General features: G+C 40.9%; 1 protein-coding gene across 1 annotated transcript; it reads left to right on the top strand.

Moving 5' to 3' along the window:
* Nucleotides 1–5: 5 nt before the first annotated feature.
* Nucleotides 6–11,857, top strand: taf1d (TATA box binding protein (TBP)-associated factor, RNA polymerase I, D, 41kDa). The gene is made up of 5 exons (XM_002932281.5): nucleotides 6–318; nucleotides 4,207–4,594; nucleotides 7,038–7,213; nucleotides 8,735–8,786; nucleotides 11,531–11,857. Exons 1-5 carry the CDS (start codon nucleotides 146–148, stop codon nucleotides 11,660–11,662), a joined length of 921 nt encoding a protein of 306 aa, XP_002932327.2. The 5' UTR covers nucleotides 6–145; the 3' UTR covers nucleotides 11,663–11,857.
* The last annotated feature ends 2,069 nt before the right edge of the window (nucleotides 11,858–13,926 follow it).

Below are 13,926 nucleotides of genomic sequence, written 5' to 3'. Positions count from 1 at the left end.
ACGTGCATCACGTGACGATGATGCAGTGTACACGTGACAAGGACGTCACTTGGATACGCCCATACACCACGTGTATAACGTGAAGATGACGGCGTGCGGAACGTGCCAATGATGTCACTGGGGTACGAATAGCCACTAGGAACTAATGGCTACCATCGCAGCAATGTTTGAGGAAGGAAGTGAACCAGATGCACACAGCTATGATATTCTTCAAAGCCAAGAACTTTTTAGTGATTCGGATTGTAATTTATTAACGAAGGATGCCAGTAAGCCAAACAAAAGTCCAACTAACAGTCATCATGGCCGTCTGCTGGACAGGTAAGTTTATACCTAGTTTAATAAAAGTTTATTGACATAGAAAACAGAGCTGACCATTTGTATTTTAAAATACAGTCACGTCAGGTAATTTGTCACTTCAGGGTTTTGTAACTCTTGGATTGGAAGACAATTGTAATCACTTAGGGGCACATTCATTAAAAGTACGACAGGTCCGATTTCAAAAATTTGTATTTTTTCTAAAGTTTACAACTTCTGCGTATTTTGAGTAACTTTTTTCGTACTTTGTGTCAATTTGTGCAACAAAATCGCATTTGTCACAACAAGTACGAAAGTTTCGGATTCATTTAAGCTAGTGCTGGGCGGTATACCGGTTTAACCGGTATACCGGTTTTTGAAAAAAAAACGATATGATTTTTGAACATACCGCTATACCGGTATGCGTGCCTCCTGCAGTTTTTATCCAATTACATCCGGGTTGCGCCCGTGCGCACGTGACGTCGGCGCGCATGTGACGTCGGCGCGCACGCGACGTCGCTAGGACGCATCGCTGGAGGAACCACAAGTTGGGTAAGTGGGGCTGGGGTTGTGGCTGTGGCTGGGGCTGGGGGGGTTGTGGCTGGTGCTGGGGTTGGGGGGGTTGTGGCTGGTGCTGGGGTTGGGGGGGTTGTGGCTGGTGCTGGGGTTGGGGGGGTTGTGGCTGGTGCTGGGGTTGGGGGGGTTGTGGCTGGTGCTGGGGTTGTGGCTGGGGCTGGGGCTGGGGGGGTTGTGGCTGGTGCTGGGGTTGTGGCTGGTGCTGGGGTTGGGGGGTTGTGGCTGTGCTGGGGTTGTGGCTGGTGCTGGGGTTGTGCTGGTGCTGGGGTTGGGGGGGTTGGGGCTGGGGCCTGGGGGGTTGTGCTGGTGCTGGGGTTGGGGGGGTTGTGGCTGGGTTGGGGGGGCTGTGGGGGTTGTGGCTGGGGGCTGGGGGGGGTTGTGGCTGGGGGGGCTGGGGTTGGGTGGTTGGGGTTGGGGGGGTTGTGGTTGGGGGGGTGGGGGGGCCACCAATATTTATTATTTATTTTTTATTTATATACCGTCAAATACCGTGATACCGATATAATTTTGAAAAATACCGTGATATAAATTTTTGGTCATACCGCCCAGCTCTAATTTAAGCTTCGTTATTGTGACTTTCCGTGGGCCAGGTTGGAGCTGCAGAGTGCCATTGAGCCCCATGGGAGACTTTCCTTGGGCCGGGTTGGAGCTGCAGAGTGCCATTGAGCCCTATGGGAGGCTTTCCTTGGGCCGGGTTGGAGCTGCAGAGTGCCATTGAGCCCTATGGGAGACTTTCCTTGGGCCAGGTTGGAGCTGCAGAGTGCCATTGAGCCCTATGGGAGGCTTTCCTTGGGCCGGGTTGGAGCTGCAGAGTGCCATTGAGCCCTATGGGAGGCTTTCCTTGGGCCGGGTTGGAGCTGCAGAGTGCCATTGAGCCCTATGGGAGGCTTTCCTTGGGCCGGGTTGGAGCTGCAGAGTGCCATTGAGCCCTATGGGAGGCTTTCCTTGGGCCGGGTTGGAGCTGCAGAGTGCCATTGAGTCCTATGGGAGGCTTCCAAAATCATTCACTGAAGGTTCAAACTCAGAAAGGTTTTCCCGCCGTTTACGATCGTTTGGATTCCAACATTTCATAACTTTCGGATCGTACCACAATATTTTCGTACAAGCACGACGTGACTTTTTCGCAAAATTAACGCACATCAGAAATTTGTGTATTTAATTCAAATTTTCACAAATCGTACTTGTAATTTGTACTTTAATGAATCTGGCCCTTAGTTTAAGGGTGATGGCGTATTGGGCACTTTGTTGTTCACATGAAATTGTGTAACCCTGTCATCAAATTGCTGGAAAATACATTTTAAATATTCACAAAATGCATCTTCCTCTATTTTGGGGTGGTGTGCACACAACAATTCCCATGATCAGCAATGATTAGCTATTTTTGGGTGTTTTAATACCCATACAAGAGCTTATTTTGCATGGGCACCAAAACACCCACATTCTATCCTCCTTGAAGGGGACATATAACTTTATTGTGCACATGTTAAAAAAGGTACTACAATAAGTGAGTGGGTTAAAGAGATGGGAAATGTTATGCGAATGGAGGAACTACTTATTAATGTCCAGGGGACACCAGACAAATTTGTCTCGACATGGTCCCCATGGATTATGTTCTTAGAATCATATAAAGATAAATGAATGAAACTGGACTAGGAACACTACTAGAAAGCAGATATACATGAAAAGGTCTAACGTTAATTGCTGGAAACGATATGAGGTTAACAACGGAGCGGCTGAGCGACTGAGCACTTCCAAGTTCTGTTCCCCCCCCCATTATGAAAATTCTCTTTCCCCCTTCATCTTCTGGTTTCTGGAAAAAGTTATCTCCCCTTCTCTCTTACCCCCCCCCCCCCCCTTCCTTCCTTTTCTCACCATGCTTTTTTCCCTCAGTACCATATCAGACAACATGGTAATAATGACAGCAACAGCTTAACTAAGTATAAAAAAAATACTAAAAAGCTACTATAAATAATCTCGTTAAAGCAGAATATCATGAAAACTGGTATAACATCATGCAGGAATGCAAATAATTTAAGCATATCTGTCTCATTTCAACATATGAAGTGTTTATTATGCCTATAGTAAAAAGCGGTTCAGTTCTGATGTGTACTATATTTCTACAAAACTGAAAATAAAGAATATACAAAAAAAAAAAGCTACTACAGTTTTTAGCTTGCCAGGATACAGTTTCTAAAACACAGAAATCCCAATCTTCAGAACCCTCCCTTCCTTTTTTTCTAATCACTAGCTCTCTCATTACCAAACAAGCAGATCTTCTCCCGATATGCCCACCTAAAGTGGGTGATATTGGGCTAGGGTTAAATGATGGGATTACAAAAACGGGTATAGGAGGCAATGCGGTCCCTGATCCAACCAGAAAAATCAAACCTGCCTGATTTTTGGCCAGATATTGGTCGGGGAGGCATGTCTGGGTCCCCATACACAGGCAGACAAGCTGCCAATTAGGGCTAAGGACTCTAATCGGTATCTTAAATCTGCCTGTGTATGGCAACTTTTATATTGAGTAATTTGTGATTTAATCACAGCTAGAGAGCCAACTGTTGTAACTAGATGATCCTTCAGCTGTCACAGAGCAACAATTCGCTCCTACCAAAGACACATGCCTTTTTTGTTCTCAACATCCAGAGGGCCACCACTCATATGGAGGAACATTCTTTTTTGTAATCATCAGACAGTGGCTCTCCAGCTGTCCCTGATTTCCTACCGTCAGCCAAGGGTGCATACAGTTCTTGTTCTGTAATGCTGGGGGATGCCACTTCCTCACATAAAACAACATTTTTGTTGTTGCATCAGTATTCAATAGCACTTATCAAAGGGCTGACCTCCACCTGTCCCTGATATACTATCTCCAGGCAAGGGTGCAAGATGGGGTCCACCACTCACATGATGAACATGCTTTTTTGTAATTATCCCATAGTATATATCATACAGTGGTCCTCCAGCTATCCCAGATTAACTACCTTCAGCCAAGTGTGCATGCAATTCTTGTTCTTTGACAACTGAGGGCCACCTACCCATGTGAAGGAACATGGTTTTTTTTTTTGTGAGTATTAAATAACGTGTATCATAAGGTGCCTCTCTAGATTTTCCTGAAGACTTCAATCCAAAGGTGGAGGCAGTTCTCCTCTTGTAACAGCTGGAGGGCTACCTGCTCACATGGTGGGATGCACCCAGCTCTTTAAGCACTTCAAATGCACTCTCCCAAAATAATTACTGCTGTATCCAGGTGGTAACAGTGCACCCATGAGCTTAGTGTCCTTTCTTTTTTAAATTTTTATCCCAGTAACAGTGTTTTCATTTATTTTCTTTCTTTAGCTGTTCTGAATCCAGTAGTAGCCTATTCCAGACTGAAATTACCTGCACACCTTCAAGAACCAGGAGACGACAAACTGCAAATAGACCCAAACCCTTGTCACCACTGTCATCTTTATCTGACTCCTCAGACTTTGAACCATTACCAAAGAATGTCCCTTTGGAAAAGATCTTTGAGCGGTTCAGGAAAATGAAAAAAAAACATAAGAGAAAAAGACAGAAAAAGAAGTACAGAAAGCATTTAATTACAGAAAAGAAACCCAAGAAACCTCCAACAAAAAAGCTCACTATTCCTTTGCAAGAAAAGTATCGCCGACTTAAAGAAAGAACAGTTGAGTTCCCTTTTACTGGCCAAAAATATTTGCATTTTAAACGGTATCTTCCTTATGAGGTGAGATATTTTTAAATTTTCATCTTTACGAAACAATTATATTGATTTGTAAATTGTAAATAGATTCAGTGGAACATACCATTAGATAAACGGTTTCAAGTTCTCAATGTTCCCTTCCAGGCCTTAATTTAGGGATTTTGTTTTAGGGCTAGAACTGGGGTAGGGAGAGGCAACTGCTTAGGACACAATGACGGTGGGCACCAGGCAGGTACCTTTCTTGCTTTTTACTTTGCCCCCACCCCTTGTCACTGAATGGCATACCCCCACCTACATTATTAATTTATGTAGCACTGTACAATAGGGTCAAACATACAGATGTCTTAAAAATATTTACATGAAGGGGCAGATTTACTAAAACTCATACATTTCTCATAATTTTATAAAATGTCTGACATTTACTAAAAAATATGAACTTACAAGTCACAGAAGCTGTAACTTTTTTGAATTGTCGCCCTGAAAACTAGAATTTTATTGCATTGTCACATAAAAGCCAGTGTAAAAAATCTGACACCTCTAAAGTTTCAAGGCAAAAGAAGGATCTTTCAGGAAAGGGGCTGGCCTCTACATGATCTTGGCAATTTTTAGCTGGCGAATTATCGGATTTGGATTTTTAGCTGTTTAGACGCATAGTAAATCTCAAAAATGTTGCAATTTTGTTTTCTGTGACTTTTCGGCACTAAAAATCTGAATTAGAAAAAAAAAAATCAGACGAATAGTAAATGGGCCCCTAAGGGGCCCATTTACTATTGCACAAACTGGCCGAATGCGTCCGAATGCGGTTTTTTTTGTAAAGATCTGTATTTTGCGATTTTTCGCAAAATTGTCGCGATTTTTTCGTAGCTATTCCGAATGTTTCGCAAAATGTATCGCTACGACTTGCGCGAATTGTCGCGACTTTTTCGCAGCTTTCGCGCTGAGTACGAAAGTTTCGGATTCATTCAAGCTTCAGTATGGTGACTTTTCTTGGGCCAGGTTGGAGCTGCAGGGTGCCATTGAGTCCTATGGGAGGCTTCCAAAATCATGCTAAGTCTGAAAGTTTCGCCCGCCGCTTACAAGCGCTCAATACGAAAAAGTCACGACAAGATACGAGCAAATCGTAACGGTTATGAAAAAGTCGCGGCTTTTCGCGCAAATCGTAATGGTTACGAAAAAGTCGCGACAATTTATGAAAAGTCGTAATGGCGACGAAAAAATCGCAATCGGAATTTTTCCAATTCGGATTCGAATTTGTGTCTTAGTAAATCAGCCCCTAAGTGTTTTATTGCACATGATAATTTCTAAAAATGGTTTCTCTTAAGTTTACCTTAGAATGAAACATTAATACCATGAACTGTTACACTGTCTATCCTAATATAGCTCACTTAAATTGCATTTCTTATCTGATGTATCTGATTTATACATTCACATACCTATTCAGTCTCTCTCTATTCAACAAACTTGAAAGAACTTTAAATATTCAGATGTGAGAGTGTGTTAAAAGCAAGAAATGAACTTAAATTGCACTGTAATGTAATATATCAGTTTAATTTTTAAAGAGGTAGTTAACCTTTAAGTTAACTTTTGTATATTATAGTATGGATTATTCTTAACAACTTTTCAATTGGTTGTAATTTTTTTAATTTCTTTATAATTGCTAAATAATATAACTCCTTTTCTGCCTCTTTCCAGCTTTCAAATGGGGTTCACTGACACTTGCAACCAAAAAACTATTGCTCTATGTGGCTGCAATATTATTGTTATTGTGTTTATTCTGTTTTATTCATGCTTGCGACTCTAATTCAAGCCAATGCTTTGTTGCTAAGGTAAATTGGACCCTATAAGAGCCGCTAAACAACAAAGCTAAATAAATCAAAACCATAACTAGAAAATGAAGATCAATTACAGATTGTCTAATGCAGTGGTTCTCAACCTTCCTAATGCCACACGACCCTTTCATAAAGTTCCTCATGTTGTGGTGACCCCCAGCCATAAAATTATTTCTAAGGGCTCTGGCACACGGGGAGATTAGTCGCCCGCGACAAATCTCCCTGTTCGCGGGCGACTAATCTCCCCGAATTGCCATCCCACTGGCGACAATGTAAGTCGCCGGTGGGATGGCACACGTTGCGCAAGCGATTTCGGCAAATCGCCGAAGTTGCCTCGCGAGGCAATTTCGGCGATTTGCTGAAATTGCGCCGCCGCATGTGCCATCCCACTGCCGACTTACATTGTGGCCGGTGGGATGGCGACTCGGTGAGATTAGTCGCCCGCGAACAGGGAGACTTGTTGCGGGCGACTAATCTCCCCATGTGCCAGAGCCCTAAGACCATCAGAAAAATGTGTTTTCCGATGGTCTTAGGCGACCCCTGTGAAAGCGCCGTTCGACCCCCAAAGGGGTCCCGACCCACAGGTTGAGAACCGCTGGTCTAATGTGTGTTTTTTTTTTTTTGTTTTTTTTTACCAGCAATCTGTTTTTGGTGGATTTCTGAGCCATATTGAAAAGCTTAAGTGTGATCGACATCTGCAAAATTCATTACAGGGCATGGATTTAGGGGAAGATTTAGAGAATGAAAGTTTAGAAATGCATAAATATGGGTACCTGGATGATGCTGGACCGATTTCACCTATCGCTGAGCACGAGTAAGCATTGACATTTGATCAGCAACTGTGCTTTATCCTAAAAAGATTTAATTTTTACATTTATAATATGTGATAAAAACTAGTTCCATCTACTAGGGTCACTAGAGTGGCAGTTCACCCAAAACTAGACTTTTATTATGATGCAGACAATAGTATTAAAAATGAAAATGGGAAAAGTAGAAATATTGTGGTAACAGCAGCAACTAAAAAAGAAAAGGTGCTTAAAGGAGAAGGAAAGTCATTTTGGCATTTTACTACCAATAGATCTGCCACATTAGTGCAACCTAGAACAATATATTTATTCTGCAGAAACCATTAACATACCTGAGTAAACGGCTTTAGAAGCTTTCTCCGTTTGCTTAAGTTAGCAGCTGCCATTTTAGGTAGCATCCTTCCTGCAGTCTCTAGCCGTTATAGCTGAGATCAAAACTCCATGTTCGCTGGCGACTAATCTCACCGCGTGTGCCATCCCACCGGCGACTTACATTTTCGCCGGTGGGATGGCAGGTGATGGCAACTCGGGGAGATTAGTCACCCGCGAACAGCGAGTTTTGTTGCGGGCGACTAATCTCCCCGTGTGCCAGAGCCCTTAAGGGCACCTATGTTAGGAATATTGTTTCCACCTAACAGAGGTGCAGACTTATTTTTAAAGTATTATACCTTTTTATTTTTTTGCCTCTTTAAATCATAATGTTTAAAATGCTACTTGATTTAAATGTACACAGAAGCTGCTCAGGCATTCATTCTAAACTTCATAAAAATGCATTGTGCTTTGCATGTTAATATTTTTTTTGCAAAATATTTTAAACATAGAATTACTATTATATTAAACAGCACCCATATATTGCATAGCACTTCACATAGATTATACAGAATTGATAAAGGGGTTGTTCATCTTTGTACAACATTAACAAATCTAACTGTTCTAACAGTTCACATTAATGGAACAATCATTGCCATATACATAGTTAACAAAAAATGTGCAGCTGAAGAGATAGTAACCTCAGAATCATCCCTCTTGATCCTTCACTTCTGCACAGACCCTGTACTGGGGGGGGTTGCTGTTTTACTTCCTTATATCCTTATATAATGTCACACATAGTACTGCCAGTACTGGTTGTGTCTCTTGTGCAAATATAATATAACAGAATGGTACATTTGTGATATGCTGAGTCTGTTTGCCTATGCCTTAGCAAGGAAGAAATTAACCAATGACCTTTTTAATTTATGTATCTGGTTAGAGTGTAGAAGCAACCAATGAATTGGTCGAGTAGGAAAAAAGTAAGGGCAAAGCCTGGACTTGATGATGTAAGCATATTGGAAGTTCTCGGTGTGTCAGGTGCCACTCCCATCCCTTCTGAAAACTGATCAGGGAGACAGAAGTAGATTTTACAGTGCGCTTTACATGAGAGAATTTTTGGTGGACATTGAAGGTGAACAACCCCTTTAAGTGTGTATAGTTAACTCGATTCTGAATCATTGAATACAATAAGCAATAATGCTTTTCTTACAATCTTACAGTGCGAATACTACCAGTAATGAAGGTCTGTGTAATTATGATGCAAAAATTGTGGTGAGTCACAGCTTTCTAATAAGCAAATATTCTTTTGAAAGTATTTATCCAGATTGCTGTCTGTTGATGAGCCTTATATTCATAGGTAAAAAAAAATAGAGAGAACTTTCTCATCTGTTCCTTTTGACTTGTGATCTCAATTCTAGACTTAAAACTTTTACACTTTTAATCACTGTGTCTTATACATGCATTCATTCTATTCTCGCTGGTATTCTCACCTTTCTATCCCACATATTACTACCAATATATTCTGCACAACTTAAGCAATCAATTCCACTGAACTTTTTATCAATTACCATATCCTTATATGTTTGGGTTGTGTTTTAACATAGATGCTTATATTTTCCTCAGTTCTCCTCTTGAAATCTCAATTGGGGTAATTTATCAACAATAGGCAGGAACACATAGGGGCACATTCATCAAAGTACTGAATACAAAAAATACAAAAAATTTGTATTTTTTCTAAGTTTTCGTACTGTTTGTATTTTTTGAAACTTTTTTCGTTAATTTGCACGACTTGTTCGACAATTTGTGCAACAAAATCGTATTTGTCGCAACGAGTACGGAAGTTTCGGATTCATTAAAGCTTCGTTATCGTGACTTTTCTTGGGCCAGGTTGGAGCTACAGACTGCCATTGAGTCCTATGGGAGGCTTTCAAAAACATGCACAGAAGGATCAAAGTCAGAACGCTGTTCTGATATTATCGCGACTATTATCATTTTTTCGTAAGCATTTTTGTGACATTTCCTATCATCACAAATTATCGTATTTAATCCGAATTTGTCATGGGAAAACATAATTTTTTTCAAAACATATCAGTTAATAGAGCTTCTCCAGCAAAATCCTGCACTGAAATCTATTTTTCAAAAACACAAACTGTTTTTTTTTTTTTTCATTTAATTTTGAAATTTAACGTGGAGCTAACCATATTTCTAATTTCCCAGAATGCCACAACCATGAGATCTGTGCTCTGATAAACTTCAGTAATGATTTACTGCTGAGCTGCAAGTTGGAGTGACACCCCTCCCAGCAGCTGATCAGCAGAACAATGGGAAGGTTGCAAGATAGCAGCTCTCAGCAGATATCAGAATAGCACTCAGTAGTAAGAAAGCCAAGTCCAGCTTGCGACTCCTACAGTTATATGGGAGTAGGAGAAACAATAGGTTACCTCAGTGCTGTCCAACTGGCGGCCCGCGGCCCGTGGCCCCCCACCTGTCTGGCTGCTTTGATGGCTTACTCTTGTGTAAGCTTTAAATGGTATCAGTACTGTGATTAACTAGCCCCCCTGCATGGTTCTCACCTCAGATTCAGGCTGTAATCAGGCTGTATTGTTTAAAAATGTTAATCCCCTGTGTTGTTCACACCTTTTAATCTCTGCATTGTTCACCCCCGGCAGTGTTCACACCTCAGGCTCAGGCTGTAATCACCCACATTGTTCCCCTGTTCACACCTCAGGAGCAGTAGAAACCCACAACTAATCCCTGCACACTACAAAAAGAACATATACTGAGGTGGTACTTCAATTAAAAAGTTTTTTAATATATAGTTATTGTACAGACTGTAGGAGCAGTGCCAGCATTGTGTCACTGTATGCTGCCTGTGTGCCAGGGCACACGCAGGCAGGGTAGGGCACACGCAGGCAGGGTAGGGCACACGCAGGCAGGGTAGGGCACACGCAGGCAGGGTAGGGCAGGCAGAGTAGGGCACACGCAGGCAGGGTAGGGCAGGCAGAGTAGGGCACACGCAGGCAGGGTAGGGCAGGCAGAGTAGGGCACACGCAGGCAGGGTAGGGCAGGCAGAGTAGGGCACACGCAGGCAGGGTAGGGCAGGCAGAGTAGGGCACACGCAGGCAGGGTAGGGCAGGCAGAGTATGGCAGGTTTTTGCTGTACTACAACCATTAATATGGGTATGGTCATGTGATAACATGGGTGTGGTTTCAAGTGGGTGTGGTTTCAAAAAGGGTAGTGGTCAAAACTGGCTTCCATTATCGGCCCTCCACCACGTAGGTCGGAAAAATTGCGGCCCTCGGTACAACAGAAGTTGGACAGCACTGGGTTACCTGAAAGGCATTCTAATGTGTAGCCCTGGCTCCTTCTGAAAGCTCAGACTCCGGCACAATGCACTGAGATGGCTGCCTACACACCAATATTACAATTAAAAAAAAAAAAACACAAAACATTGAGTGAATTATTTGCACAAAATGAGAGAACTGCTTTTGCTATTGTTTGAATGTCTGTTTGCTTTTTTTCCCCACCCACCTGGCACTTACATAAGAGGTCCATCTGGTAAGCTTTGTTGAAGCATGTCACTATAGCTTTCTAGAGAAAGCTAAAGTCACAAGCTATTGACATTATAAGAAGGGATGTTTCATCTTAAAGAGGTAGTTTGCTTTTAAATTAACATTTAATATGATGTAGACATTGATACTATAAAATATTTTTATCTTTTGTATGTTTTTTCTGCTTTTTTATTTAGTTTTTTGATTAACAACTGTCCATTTATGGTTATCTGGTTGTAGTGCCCAATTTATGCTAAGGACCTACGGAAGTGATCAGTCACCCTCAATAGATCTCTGCTATCGCGGGTGACTAAACTGCTCAGTTACAGTTACTGGACAGTGTGGGCAGGAAAAAATAGTTATAGTGCATATATACCAGTAGACCTGAAAGTTCTGTTGGAAAATAGAGTAAAATACATCTCTCTAACACATCTTTTCTTGTTTTTTTTTTTTTTTTAAATTAGGAAAATGACTCATTTATATTAAAATACAGTGTGCCAAGCAAGGGAAAATGGTGTGTTAAAAGGAAGAAGAAAATTAATACATTGAATTCTGAACCAAACAACCTTAATTTCCAGGAAGATGGACAAGTCTGAGTCAGACAAATGAAAACCATGTTTTCCAGGGTTTTGAGAGAGCACATTCAAGGCCCATGGCCTCTTCATAAAAAATTGTTTTGAAGCAAAACAAATTGTACAGATTGCAAAGTAATATATTTTTATACTACATTAATCATTCAAATAAAGTTTAGGAATATTTTTTGTTGTATCATTTTTGGATTCAGCAGAATACTGAATGCTCAAAAAAAAAAAAATCTGGCTGAATACAGAACAAAACCCCATTTGTATATACAGATTTGAGAAAAAATATAAAAACATAATCTTTAAATAAAAAAATTGTTGTGTTTTTGGGTGTCCAGAGCTGTAAAGTCATGTTGGATTCATTTCAGCTGAGTAGTAAGAAATTAGCCAAATTCGCATCTTGAACCAAATACAGTTACTGTATTTAGTCCATCTGTAATCATAACATTATACAATGGCATGTGAATGTTTTGGTGATGCTATATATTTGCATACTGTTAAGCTTACGTCACACAACGTATATTGTTTTCTGGAAAAAGAAACAGGGACAGAATTACCAAAATTATTTTGGTATACTTCCAGTTGATTATGATGGGAATTTACTGCCCCTGATTACTGTCTAAAGTGCAAACCATTCATGGGCTTTATCTGTATTTACAGGCCTTGCACAACTCATCAACCCTGTCAATTCCATGGGTTGCTTGGGGGTGATCTTTGACTCCAGTCTCTCCTTCTCTGACCATACTAACACCACTGTCACTTTTTCTTACGCAATATTGCCAAAATCCGTCCCTTTCTTTCTACTGTAATAGCTAGGCTGCTCATGCACGCGCTCATCCTATCCCGACTTGACTACTGTAACACCTTGCACTTTTCTCACAGTTTGGGCCAGAATCACTACGAATCCGAATCAAAAAATCCGATCGTATCTGATGATCGCAAATATCACAAAAATTCTTTCCGTTTAAATACAAAAATGTTGTATTTTTATTCTGAAATTTTCGTATTGAAACGATCGTTTGCGATAGTCATGAAATTTTAGTATCTGAGTGATCGTAAACTATGCGAAAACCTTTCTGACTTTGAACCTTCAGTGTATAATTTTGGCAGCCTCCCATAGGACACAATGGCACTCTGCAGCTCCAACCTGGCCCAAGGAAAGTATATTGTGTATAAAATGAATTTGATTTGGATTTTCATTTGGCTTACACAACACACTTAACATTTTGAAAAGTGCAAAATTAATAATAGTTTAGTTGCATGTCTCTGTACTTTTTACAACCCATTAATATACTTCTAAGGACCAGGGCCCAAACTGCACTTCATACTCAAGTAAGGCCTTGCCAGGGATCGGTAGAGGCACATTTATATCATAATCACTACAAGACTCACTGAAACTTGTGTATTAAAAAAAAAAAAAAAAAAATATCTACCTCTTGTTGAAAAATATGAAGATAACAGAAGTCACCTTTATGTTCCATGATCTGTATAAAAGCACTTCAATATGATCGTGGTGACTTAAGATAATTTTATATTTTACAATAGGGGTTACATTATTCTATACAGTATGAATTTTACTAGGGCCAAACTTTAAATTAGATCACTGTTAGTGTGTGGTGATGGCAGTATTCCAGTGCTGCCTCTCATAACACAACTTTTCTTCATTTACTGCTCTTCTTCTTCTTTCCCCTGTGCTTACTTTCGCCTTGGTGCTTATCTAATATGGTAAAAAAGGAGACCACAGTATGGAGGGAGACCACAGTGTAAAGGAGAGAATGGACTAGAGGGTGTGATTGTTCAAAATATAAATCAAAAGAAGATATCTTTACAGCAGGTACAAATACTGTAGATCAGTGCTGTCCAACTGTTGGCCCATGGGCTGCATACGGCCTGCAAGTATACCTTGTGCGGTCTGACCTCTCTCCCTGTCCCACTGTGCAGTCCATTTCTCCCTTCTGCGCTCTCTGCTCCTGATGTAGAGAGTGATATTCTGAGGCAATTTGCAATTGGTCATCATTTTTTATTATTTGTGGTTTTGAATTATTCAGCTTTTTGTTCAGCAGCTATCTCATTTGCATTTTGGCAACTATCTGGTTGCTAGGGTCCAAATTACCTTAGCAACCAGGGAGTCATTTAAATGAGAGACTGGTATATGAATAGGAGAGGACCAGAATATAAAAATAAGTAAAAAAAGAGTAACAATAGAACTGTAGCCTCACAGAGCAATAGTTTTATTGCTGCTGGGGGGGGGGGGGGGTCAATGACCCCCATTTAAAAGC

The sequence above is a fragment of the Xenopus tropicalis genome, chromosome 2 (genome assembly GCF_000004195.4).
Source record: "Xenopus tropicalis strain Nigerian chromosome 2, UCB_Xtro_10.0, whole genome shotgun sequence".
NCBI classification, from domain to species: domain Eukaryota; kingdom Metazoa; phylum Chordata; class Amphibia; order Anura; family Pipidae; genus Xenopus; species Xenopus tropicalis.
Note: the sequence above shows the minus strand (reverse complement) of the source record. Positions and strands in the feature narration are given on the sequence as shown.